At 64.0% G+C, this 11,579-nt stretch overlaps 1 protein-coding gene across 1 annotated transcript in view; it reads right to left on the bottom strand.

Moving 5' to 3' along the window:
• The window catches only part of CHLRE_13g604050v5 (uncharacterized protein), a 29,567-nt gene that overhangs the window by 5,484 nt on the left and 12,504 nt on the right, over positions 1-11,579 (bottom strand). The window contains exons 26-51 of the mRNA XM_043069834.1: positions 10,983-11,088; positions 10,412-10,669; positions 9,551-10,266; positions 9,118-9,242; positions 8,667-8,829; positions 8,105-8,321; positions 7,857-7,919; positions 7,511-7,610; positions 7,219-7,312; positions 6,592-6,789; positions 6,208-6,288; positions 5,921-5,979; positions 5,544-5,642; positions 4,878-5,352; positions 4,632-4,690; positions 4,201-4,350; positions 3,719-3,939; positions 3,294-3,419; positions 2,910-3,103; positions 2,598-2,661; positions 1,648-2,244; positions 1,361-1,456; positions 1,037-1,114; positions 657-727; positions 332-485; positions 58-144 (exon numbers count right to left, since the gene is read on the bottom strand). Of these exons, the coding sequence (XP_042917809.1) occupies positions 58-144; positions 332-485; positions 657-727; positions 1,037-1,114; positions 1,361-1,456; positions 1,648-2,244; positions 2,598-2,661; positions 2,910-3,103; positions 3,294-3,419; positions 3,719-3,939; positions 4,201-4,350; positions 4,632-4,690; positions 4,878-5,352; positions 5,544-5,642; positions 5,921-5,979; positions 6,208-6,288; positions 6,592-6,789; positions 7,219-7,312; positions 7,511-7,610; positions 7,857-7,919; positions 8,105-8,321; positions 8,667-8,829; positions 9,118-9,242; positions 9,551-10,266; positions 10,412-10,669; positions 10,983-11,088 (4,651 nt within the window). The remainder of the gene's footprint in view (positions 1-57; positions 145-331; positions 486-656; positions 728-1,036; positions 1,115-1,360; positions 1,457-1,647; positions 2,245-2,597; positions 2,662-2,909; positions 3,104-3,293; positions 3,420-3,718; positions 3,940-4,200; positions 4,351-4,631; positions 4,691-4,877; positions 5,353-5,543; positions 5,643-5,920; positions 5,980-6,207; positions 6,289-6,591; positions 6,790-7,218; positions 7,313-7,510; positions 7,611-7,856; positions 7,920-8,104; positions 8,322-8,666; positions 8,830-9,117; positions 9,243-9,550; positions 10,267-10,411; positions 10,670-10,982; positions 11,089-11,579) is intronic.

The raw sequence follows: 11,579 nt of genomic DNA, 5'->3' as shown, positions 1-11,579 counted from the left end.
CCCCTCCCCTCCCCTCCCCTCCCCTCCCCTCCCCTCAGCCCTCCCCTCCCCTCTGACCTGCAGGTTGTAGTCGCTGCTCCACCACCGGCCCGCCGCCCGCAGCTGGTCGGCGTAGGGAGTGCCGCCCGCGGGCGAGTCGTCCAGCTGTGAGGGGGGAGAGAGGGCGGGGGAGAGGTGAGGTGAGCGGGGAGGTGAGGGGGGAGAGGGGCAGGGGCTTACGGGTGATAGAAACAGGCAATACCATACACGTGCACAATGTGCGCATTACGGCATGGTATAGTACGGCGCGGATGAGTACGGCACGGCACGGCATGGAGTACGGCACGCGCACCAGCGGGCAGGCGAAGATGCCCAGCAGGGCGTCCGTGACGTCGGGGTAGGTGAAGAACACAATGGTGATGCCGGTCACGATGAGCCGAGTGCGCAGGTAGGGCGCGGCCGGCGGCGGTGACTGGCCCTGCCGCTGCTTGCGCTGAGCCTTCCACCTGTGTGCGCGCGCCGCGTGTGGGTGGGGGCCGGGGCGGGGGGGCGGGGGGGGGGCGTGATGAACCCATTACAAAACCGAACCAATTACAAAAGAGCGAGGAGGAGACCCTGGCCTCCTCCTACAAATCTTAAAACTCCCATAACTCGTACCGGGTACCGGTAGGACTCACCCGTAGATTGCTAGCCAGGTGGGCACGGACAGCGCCATGAGGATGAAGGGCACGAAGCAGGTGATGAGCACCTGAAGCAGGGGGGGGGGCGGGGGGGGGGGCGCAAGCCGTCCATGGAGGACGGGATGATTGAAGGGCGGTGGGGTTAGGATCGGAAGGAGGCGATGGATTGACCAGAATGTGAGAGGGTCACAGGAAGCATGAGGCAGCCACCCAGCACGACAGCAGGGCTCGGCTGCGACACCCTCCCTTCCTGCAGCCGCCCCGCGCGTTTCCCCGCAACACACACCCGCACTGCCCACTACCCCTGAAGCTGCTGCTGCTGCTGCTGCTACAGCCACCGCTGCTACAGCCAGCGCGCTACTGCCCCCGCGCCACACCTTTTGCACGCTCTTGGGTATGGCGTTGCTTGGCAGGGAGCAGTCCAGTGACACCATGGTGGTCACACCGCTGCTGACCTGGGGAGGAGGAGGGGAGGGAGGGAGGCAGCAGGGCGGGAGTGGGGTTGTAGATACCAGCCCAAATTAAAGCGAACCTAATGCAAATTGGGAGCGGCGGTAATTGGGCAACGCGGCGGAAGAACCGGAGGTGGTGGTGGCGGCAGCCCTGGGACAACCGGCAAACTGCTGTGAACAAGCGAGCCACACACACAACCTATTTGCGACAGGCGCCCACCCATCCGCCCCCCCCCCGCCCGTCCCCACCTGGTTTCCCAGGTTGAGCAGCCAGGCCACGGGCGAGGGCCACACCACCGCCACGTCCTTCACAATGGCAGCAACCTGCAGGTACGACACCAGGATCTGCAAGGGGGGGAGGAGGTGGGAGGGAGGAGAGGGGGAATGTGTGTATGTGTGTGTGTGTGTGTGTGTGTGTGCGCGCGCCTTTGTTTGACAGGCACAAGTACGGCCAAACCCATATGCAACTTCCTGCTGCTACCCTCCCCTCAAGCTCCCCCCACGCTCCCCTCCCCTCCCCCATCCCACCCACCCACCTTGATAACAATGGAGTGGGTGCCGTCCATCAGCTCCTCGTCCTTCACAGGCTCCTCCAGCAACACATCAGCCGCCGCCGCCGCCGCCACAGTCTTGCCGCCGGCGCCGCCAGCACCAGCATCCGCCGTACCCACCGCAAACCCGACCGTGTTCTTGTGGGCCCCGTGCGCGGTCCCGTGCGAAGAGGCATCCTCCGTGGCGCCCCCCTCCTCCTCCTGAATGCCCTCCGCAACAGGACCTCGGCCTGCAGCCGCCGCAGCCGCCGTCAGCGGCAACACCGAGTCCTCCTTGCGTGCGGGCGGCAGGCCGCCGCCGGCCTTGCCGGTACCGCCCATCCCACCAACACTGTCATCGTCGTCGCCATCGCCCACATCACTACTACTTCTGCGCCCCTGCAGCTGCTGCAGCTGCTGCAGTTGCTGCAGCTGCTGCTGCTGCCCCTGCTGCTGCTGCTGCTGCTTGGAGGCGGCGGCGCTGATGGATCGGGCCATGGCGGAGGCGGCCGCCGCCACTGTCATGGAGGCGGCGCGTGACTCGGCCTTGGCCCTGGCGCGCGCCGCCTTCTCATCGCCGCTGCGCACCAGCTGGGCCCGGATCTGTGTTGCGTGATGGGATGTGCGTGTGTGTGTGCGTGTGTGGTAAAGCGCAGAAGGACAGATAAGCGCAATGTGTGTGTGTATGCGTGTGTGTTTGTGTGTGATATTATGGAGGGGCAGGGAGTCAGGCCGGAGGCGCGTGGGTCGCCACATGCACGCGACGAAGGGCGTCAGGGTTCAGCAGTCGGCAGGCAGAGGTGCATGCCGTACAGCGTGTGTATGCGTGGCACACAGCTTGCAAACAAGAGAGCAGGCAGCGGCCCACGCCAGCCCTTATCATAAAGCACCGTGGACGCAAGCCGACCCGCCGCAATCCCGGCCACCCGCCGCTGGCTGGCGGCCATGTGACTCACAGTGATCATGATCATGAACACATTGACGAGCGACACCAGGAAGAAATACAGCGAGTTGAGCGACCTGCACCGACACGTCACGGCATTGTTTGTGATTGGTGTTTTGTGCTTTTTGGCGCGACCGGGTGTGTGTGTCTGCTAAGCGAGGTTGTGCACGGCACCCGCCGCACCTTCGCAAATCCGCAACAGCCCCGCTCCTGCAAGGACGACATTCACCCACCCACCCACCCACCCACCCACCCACGCACCCACCCACCCACCCACCCACCCACCCACACATGTGCAGCAACACAACCACACATCACCGCTCACTTGTTGGGGCATTTGGAGCAGGTGGCGTCGCCGGTGATGCCGTAGCCCTCCAGGCAGCCGCCGCACACGTTGCCCACGTAGCCCTCGCTGCACTGCACGGCGCGCCACAGCGCCAGCGCCGGCGCCGACGTGTTTGGCGACACAGCGAAGGGCCCGCGCGAGTTGATCTGGCGCAGCGCCGCCAGTAGCACCTCCTGTGGTGTGATGTTAGAGAGCACAAGGTGTGTGTGTGTGTGTTAAAAAAACGAAACGAAAGCGCGCGTGTGTTTGTGTGTGTTTGCGCGCGCGCGTACAGTATGCCAAAAGCACATCCGATACGCAACGACAGCAGGATGCAGGCCCGCGCGCTGCTGCACACCGCTTGTACGCCACCCGCCCACTCACCTGCCGCGAGCCGTTCACCCAGGGCACGGCGGCGACGCTGCTGGTGCCGTCGTAGGCACAGGCGTCCGAGTTGGGGCACTCCAGTACCTGTGGGCTGAAGGGGCTGCTGCGCCAGTAGCCGTCGTCCTGGGGGGCGGGGCAGGGGTGTTGGTTGGGTGTTGGGTGTTGGGTGGGGTGGGGTGTTGGGTGGGGTGGGGTTGGGTAGGGTTGGGTCTTGGGTGGGGTAGGGGTGTTGGGTGGGGTGGGGTTGGGTGTGGCGTGGGGTGGCGTGGGCGTGGCTTGGCGCGTGGATGGGTCCGCACCCCAGCCCCAACACAGCTACCACGCCAGACGTTATTACACGTGCCGTCAAACCTCCATCAAATGGGTAAACACACTGCAATAGACCAGCTCGCCGTGTCCTGCTACCGTACTAGGGTACTCACGTGCAGCACTATGAAGCCCGAGTCGGCCAGGGTGCTGTTGGGTGCGCACTCGGCGTGCTCGGGGCAGGCGTCGCAGGTGGAGTTAGCGGTGTGAAAGGAGAAGGTGCCCGAGGTGCAGGGCACGCACAGGTCCGCCTCCTTCTCCACCTCGCCCACCCAGCAGCGCCGCACGTCCACCGCCAGCGGCTCCGGAGCCAGCGCGTGGAAGGTGCCGGACACGGCTGTGCGGAGCGGAGACAGACGAGGAAAGGCAAGGGAAGGCAGGATCAGAGCCGTCCGAGCCGTCCGAGCAAGACGGCTGGTCAGTTCACACTTGGGTACGAAGGCTGAGAAGCGACCCCTCTCCCTCCTTCATGGATGCCCCTCCCCCTGCGTCCGTTTGCCTCTCCTCCTTATCGGGAGCGGCGTACCCAAACCCAAACCCAAACCCGAACTCAAACCCAAACCGTCAACAACTAACAAGCAATCGCCGCTTCGCTCACATATGTTGAAGCTGTAGTTGCCGGGCACCTCGCGCACCCGCAGCGATGCGAACGCCGCCAGTCCCGAGGTGGCGGACTGAGTGGTGACGCCCAGTGGCTGAGTGCTGGCGGCCACAGCGGCCAGCGTGGCAGCGGCCTCCGTGGAGCCGCCTGTGGGGGGCGGGGGCGGGGGTAGGGTGGGGCGGGTGGGTGGGTGGAGAGGGTCGGATGGGTTGGGCAGGAAGGGCGGGTTGGTGGGGCGGGTAGATTAAGCGGGTAGGTGGGGCGGGTGGGGCAGACGGGAAAGGGTTCCTTCCTCATGATGTGTGCAGACGATGGCGATTGTGCGGCCAGCAACAAACACAGCAACAACACACGCATGCGGTGTCACACACATGTAACACGTTCTTATTGTACACCGCACAGATGTACGGCCGAACACACGTACGTACCCGTGATGCGCTGCCCGAACGCGTCCACCACCTCCACCAAAACAGGCAACAAGTCGTTGCTGCGCGCACACGAGGTGGGCGGGCGTGTGGGTATGGCTTGGAGGCGCGCATGAACACACCAACACACACTACCAAACCCTGCTGCAATACATCACTGCACAAGCAGCGGCGTGCGAACCCGTCCCACACACACGTGCCGCACACGCACGCCCCCAAACCCTGCGCACGCCCGTCGTTCACCCGCACCTGCGGTAAACTGTCTTGACGGCCCCGGCCGGCTCCACCACCCGCACCGCCGCCGCCGTTGTCGCCAGGAGGCCGCCGTACTGCGCCCGATTGCCGTACCAGGCGCCGCCGCACACACTCAGCACCGTTGCGTTGCTGCCCAGCGCGCCGCCGCTACTGCCACTGCTACTGCTGCTATTTGTGCTCGTGCTGCTAGTGCTGGTGCTGTTGACAGACAGGGCGTCAGCAGACGCCACGGTTGAGACTGGAACCGCTAATGCAAACACGTCCACGGTGGTTAGCAGGTCAGGCACGGCGGTTGAGTTGGGGAACTGGTCACAGGACGCAATCAGGTCGTCTGCCTCGTACAGAAACGCCGCGCCGCCACCGCCGCCGTCTGCCAAGTTGCCGTACAACGACACGCCGTATAGCCGTACGTAACCGCACGTGTCGTCGACGCTGGGGTTGCATTTCTGCGCGACCCACATGGCGCCACCTGCGCAGCGAGGGGTCGGGTTGAAGAATTGGCGGTTGCACATGCAGTCAGTGAAGAAGACTGACGAGCTGAACCAACATACCAACTAATATTCGAACGCTAAAGACAATTGAAGGTGCGCGCGCTCCCCTGCTACATCACACACAAACACTTCTTCTCAATCCTCTGCCGACCCTCCATCGCGCACACACCATTGGTAGCGGTGTTGTTGGCCCAGTGGCCGCCGCTGACCACCACGTCAGCCGCCACGTCGAAACAGGCGCCGCCGCCGCCACCCACACCGTGACGGCCTGTGGCGTGAGGGCGGCGGGGTGTGTGTGTGGGGTGGGTGGGGGTGTTTTTGGAGGGCCAGTAGCATTGCGCATGCCAGGAAGGGGTGGGGGAGCCGTTGCTGGGCTTCCAACAACACCTCCCCTCTATGAAGAGCCGGTAACAGACGTGTTGCTGGTCCAAGGCGGCTGCTTCTCACACGCGTACACACGCCGCGCGTCCCCCTCACGCCTGCTAGCCGCCATCCCCTTCACGGCCCCCCTCACAGCAGGCCCCCGACCGCCCCCCCCCCCCTCACCGCACGTCTCGCCCGCCGAGATGCCGGCAGAGGAGTTGAGCAGCCAGTTGGTCGTGAACCTGTGTGGGGTGGGGTTGCAAGGTAGGATGTTTGGAAAAGCGGTACAGGATGCACTGGGGTGGGGGATGGGCGTGGATCCTAACAGCCAACCGCAACAATTTTATTCCCCTGCTTGACGCACGCGCAGCAGCCCGACCCACACATCCTGACATCCGCTGCCTGCGTTGAAGCCAATTGCCCCGCGCCAACCACCATGCACATCAAAATCTATCAGCAATACTACTCACGTGCAGTTGTTGAGGCGCACGCCCGAGCTGGTTTGCATGATGGAAACGCCGCCCGCCGACAAGGCCGAGTTGTTCCGGAAGCTGCAGCCGGTGGATGTGGTCCGGGTGTGGACGGTATTGATGTGGACAGGACGTCAGGCAGAATATCAAAGGCGGGATGTTGATGGACAAAGAGGCAAGAAAACAACAAGGGGTGTCAGCTTTGTACAGCTGGAAAATGGGCTGAGCCCCATGTAGCGCAAGGGATTGGTTGGTCGTGACGTCGGGCGGGATGTTGGCAAGGAAACCGAAACGAGCAGGGCTTCCAACCCATCATTCCAATCCACGTCGTCAAGAAGCGTCGTACAAATGAACGCAACCGACAGGCTACCGACACCAACCAACCTGCAACGGTCGAGCTGCAGCCACGTGCACGCCGAGGCCTCCATCGCGCCGCCATGGGTGGCCGTGTTGCCCTCGAACACCGAGTCGGTTAGGTTGACGGTTAGGTCGCGGCTGAAACCGAAACCGCCGCCGTACAGCGCACCGTTGGCCCGTACGGCGGCGCGGTCGATGTGGATGGCGCCCTCCTTCTCCGCGCACCTGCGGGCACCGCCGGGGCAAGCACGTGCATGGGTGCTATGTATGACGTGACATGGCAGACACCGGCACGCACCCACCGCCCGCCAGGCCACCATCTCCCGCTGCCAGGCGGTTGGTGCGATTGTGCACGGTTGTGCTGGGCACACATGGCGGCAAAGCCCTACTGCCAGTTGCGGTGATCAACGTATACACAAGCTAGCATTCGTTTACACACATGAGAGCCCGAATGACTGACTGCCTGACTGGACATACGGGCTGACCGCCCCCACCGGGGCCTATTCCTTTGGGCTCAGGCAATCCCCCCACCCGCTCACTCCGCCCACCCGCCGCCCACACCCGCCCCCCGCCACCGGGCCCCCCCCGCCGCCGGTCTACCGTCTACCACTTCCTTAACTAGTCATGAATGTAACCCCCCACGCCGCCACCTACCAACCGCCGCCGGTGCCCAGCCGCACGCCGTTGCGTGTGAAGGCGCAGTCCGAGGCGTTCACCTGGCGCACGTTGGAGCTGAACACGCCGCCGCCTGCAGCAGATAGAAAGGAGGAACTAGAGTGGCTGGGTTGTGGCTTGGGTGGAAGCGCGTGTGTGTGTGTGTGTATGCGTGTGTAACCGCGCCGGCACTCTCGTGCGTGTGGGTGTGGGTGTCATCCCTGGCGCGCGGCGGCCGTATGCTGCTGCTTCACCACCACCAGCTATCTAGCCCTCCGGAAGCAGGACTCACCGCGCCGCGCGGCGACGTTGTCGTCGAATGTCACGTTGCTCAGGATCACGGCGCCGTAGACGACCTGCAACGCCAGGCCGCCGCCGCCGTAGGTGGTGGCCTACGTGTGGGTTTGGGTTTGCGGGTTTGCGGATTTGAATTTGTGGGTTTGGGTTTCGGTCTGGGTTTGGGTTTGCGTGTTTACGCAGAGGCCTGCAGCAGTGGTCGGTTGGGTTTGGCGCTCATCAAGGGTGCGCGGCAAGGACAGGTCAAGCAGCTCAGCGGCCGTGTATGCTGGGAGCTAAGCACCGCAGAGTGCCGCAACGAAGCGACGACGATGCGAACGAACAACGCAACAGCAGCTCACGTTGTTGCTGCCGAAAATGGAGCTGGAAATGTCGAGTGTGAGGATGGAGTCAACATTGGTGATCTGCAAGACGAGGGAATGTGCGGAGCCAGAGGTTTCTTAGGCAGTACGCGACTGGCCGACGGGCATGCGAAGGCTGATGCTGCTGCCAACCATTAAGCAGCGCACAACAAACACATGCGGCTCCCTCGCGGCACCGAGCAGCATGCATCACGCAAAGCAACCACCTCAACCGCCACCCCACTCACCGACACGCCCGCGCCAGTGCCCGCCGCGTTCCGCGCAAAGGCGCAGCGGCTGATGGCGGTGGCGCAGGCGGGCTGTTGCAGCATGAGGCCGCCGCCGGTGCCGGTGCCGTTGGCGAGGCCGTGTATGTTGCCGTTGCCGTCAAAGGCGCTGCTGCGAAGGGAGGTGATGCAGCTGCCGGCCGCGGCGTAGAGCGCGCCGCCGGCCTGGCTGGTGGGCCTGTGTGTGCCATTCGTGTGCGCGGGCGTGTGGTATGTGTGGTAAAAAACGAAACCCCGCCCAGACGACGGTGTGTGTGTATATGTGTGTGTACGACATATGCCGCCTGCTGTCCCGTGCCGTCCAGTGAAGCCCCGCCCCCTGCTCATCCTTTTCCTCCCCCTGTCTCATCATCATACCAAATTACCAAGCCCGTCCCCACACACACCGCCGCAGCCGCACCCGCACACTGCTGTACCACTCTTACCGACCAGCGATCCGACAGCAGCGCCTGCAGCCAGCCCACAAACCTGAAACCTACCACCTGCGTGTCAAACCCACCCAACCCAACCCAACCCAACCCACCCGTTGCCGTTGCGCATTAGCAGCACGCCGCTGACTGCCGCCAGCACCCCGCCCGCCTCCACATACACCGCGCCGCCGAGGGCCGCCTCGTTGCCCAGGAACAGGCAGTCGGCCAGCGTCACGTTGGAGCCGGCCGCCACACGCAGAGCACCGCCGCGCGTGCCTGGTGACAGCAGCAGGTGGTGGGTCGGGTGGGTCGTGGTGATTAGTGGGGCGTGGTGGAAAAGTAAGAGCGGCGGCAGGTGGGGTGTGACGGCGTGCGTGCAAGTGATGCGTGCGTGCCGTGGCAGGTAGAGCAGCGCTAGCGGCCAGCGTGTGCGTGTGGAGGGATGTAGGGGTGCAAGCACCACGACTACAGCGGACTACGGCTACGGCTACGGCTACGGCTAACGACCATGCTCACGCACATGGTGATGCTCATGCCGATGCCCAAATTTGGTGTCGTACGCACCGTTATTGTTGAGGAAGACGCAGTTGGCGAAGCGCACGGTGGCGGCGGTGCTGCCGCTGTCCACCACCACCGCTGTGGCGGCGCAGTTGCGGAACAGCAGGTTCTGGAACACGGCGCCGGGCTGCCTGCGGGGGGGGGGGAGCCATCCATGGGATGGTGTGTATCAAATATGAAGTGAAGTGCCGAGTGCCCCCGTGGGGGGGGGCGGTGGGGGGGCGGTGGGGTGGGTTGGTGGGTGCGGTGGGTGTGGTGGACGTACACCCGGAACTGGGCAACACAGGTCAGCCGACATGAGCATTGGTGCGTTTTTAGGCACCGGGCGGTTGCTGAGAGCTGGGCGAGCAATCGCCCGTGCGTGGCGCATCCAGATCCAGTATGCGCCAATTTACTCTTAGATTATTATAGACTTGCGTGTCACAATTGATCGACTCACTGCACAATCATTGCGTTGTCGTTGCCGCCGCAGTCCACAACCGTCAGCGCAATGCCGTCGAGGTAGGTGGCCAGAAGCTGGTCATTGCTGACGGCGCCCCACGCCGCCGCCGCCGTCGCCGCCGCCCAAGGCGACAGCGTCACCAGCGGCGGCGGCGGCGGGCTGGGCGACGGCGGCGCGGGCAAAGGCGGCGGCGCGGGCGGCGGCGCCGGCGCGGGTGACGGCGGCGGCGCAGGGTTGCTTGGCGGCGAAGGCGGCGGCGAAGGCGATGGCGGGTCTGTTTGTTGCAGCCGGCGGCGGCGGTTGCTGTCAGGCGCCGCCATCTCATCAACTGAATCGGCAGTTGACGCCACCTCCTCATGATGATGCAGGGTGAAGTCATCAAGTTCGCCGTCGTACACTAGCGTCAACCGCCGCCGGCCGCCGGCGGCGGCGGCGGCGCCGCCAACCGCCGCCTGCTCCTCTGGGACATCAGGACGACCGCCTCCGCCTCCGCCGCCGCGGCTAACAAGCGACTGCTCAATCGCCGCCAATTTATCAAGAGCGCCGAATCCATCTGTACCATCATCAGCACCAGCATCATCATCCTCGCCATTATCACCACCTGCTGCACGCACGCCCATGACACCTGCATGCCCCAGCTCCCGGAGCAGCCGCGCCCCCAGGCGTGTCGACTTGGCAGACGCCGACGACTTGGCAGGTTTGGCAAAACGGCCCTGCGTGCGTGATGATGGTCATACGTACGTATGCATGGCTTGCGAAGACCAGTCATAAAGTAATCCCCAAACCAGTTCCCAATCCCTGGAACCAGACACTGAAATCAGTACTAGTCAAGCAGTACGATGGGAGCCGCAAGCCCACCTGCACCAGGATGGCGGCGGTAACCGCCAGGGGTTGGTTGTACGTCACGTTGACCAGGTCAATGCTGGTCAACAGCGCCGTATCGCCGTCGTACATGGACGACAGCAGCGGGCTCAGGCTCTTGGTGGTGACGCTGGCCATGGTCGCAAGTTGCGCGTTGGCCGCGTCTGTGCTACTGCCGCTGCTGCTGCTGCTGCTACTCCCGGCGCCGCGGGAGTCCACGGTGCTCCGGACGGTGACGGGGATCATCAGCAGGTCCTTTGGGTTGTGGGGAAAGCGAGAGGGGGGGGGGCAGTGGGATGTATGGCAGGCCGCAAGGAAAAAAGCGAGGAAAGTATGTAGACATGGGTTGGATGGGAAGGCAGGGCGCAGTTGAGGTCACGCGAGGGCCTCACGAGCGAGTGCGGTCGCAGCCGACCCGCATGCTCTCTCAGCCAGCTGCTGCCACCACCCCTTCGCTGCTTCGCTGCTTCGCACGATAGATCGACGAGACCGACGCACCGTGGGGGTTGCAAGGTTTGCAAGCATTGGGAACGCGAAACAAGCAGGTAGGGGAGTCAGTAGTGCGCACCGTGGGCGTGGAGAAGGCGACCTGGTTTGCCCCCTGCACGTAGGCCATGGAGTAGGCGCCGTGGCTGGAGGAGGAGGTGTTGTAGATGTTGGCGCCGCCCGTCAGCCTGGGGGTCACATTCATGATTAGTTAAGGAAGTGGTAGACGATAAGGGGGGACAGGGGGAATTCCATGCATGATTGATTAGCATGAGGGGAAGAGGGCGAGAGGGAAATGAATTGTACATGTTTCAAGGCCTTCAAGGTATGTGCATCACCTTCGCCACTTCCCCTTCCGGCCCTTCCTCCCTCCATGACTGACTCTCCCTCTCTTTCCCCACACCCACATCCCCTGCTGCCCCGCACCCTGCCTAGCTCCTCCGCCTGTTCGCCCTCTGCTCCACGCCACCACTACGGCGCGCGCTGCCACTGCCAGCATCCCTCCCCTCCCTTGCTTCCCTCCGTTTAATCACTTTGTTCTCCACATGAACGGCTTACCCCTCACCCCTTCGCCCCCCCCCCCACCTGCGCCTCTGCCTGTGCGCCGGTCCCCATTCACGCCTGCCCCCGCTAGTGGGTTTGGTTTAATTTGGGCTGGTATTTACAACCCCCCCCCCTC

This window comes from Chlamydomonas reinhardtii, chromosome 13 (genome assembly GCF_000002595.2).
Source record: "Chlamydomonas reinhardtii strain CC-503 cw92 mt+ chromosome 13, whole genome shotgun sequence".
Lineage (NCBI taxonomy): Eukaryota > Viridiplantae > Chlorophyta > Chlorophyceae > Chlamydomonadales > Chlamydomonadaceae > Chlamydomonas > Chlamydomonas reinhardtii.
This window is presented reverse-complemented; position numbering and strand designations above follow the sequence as displayed.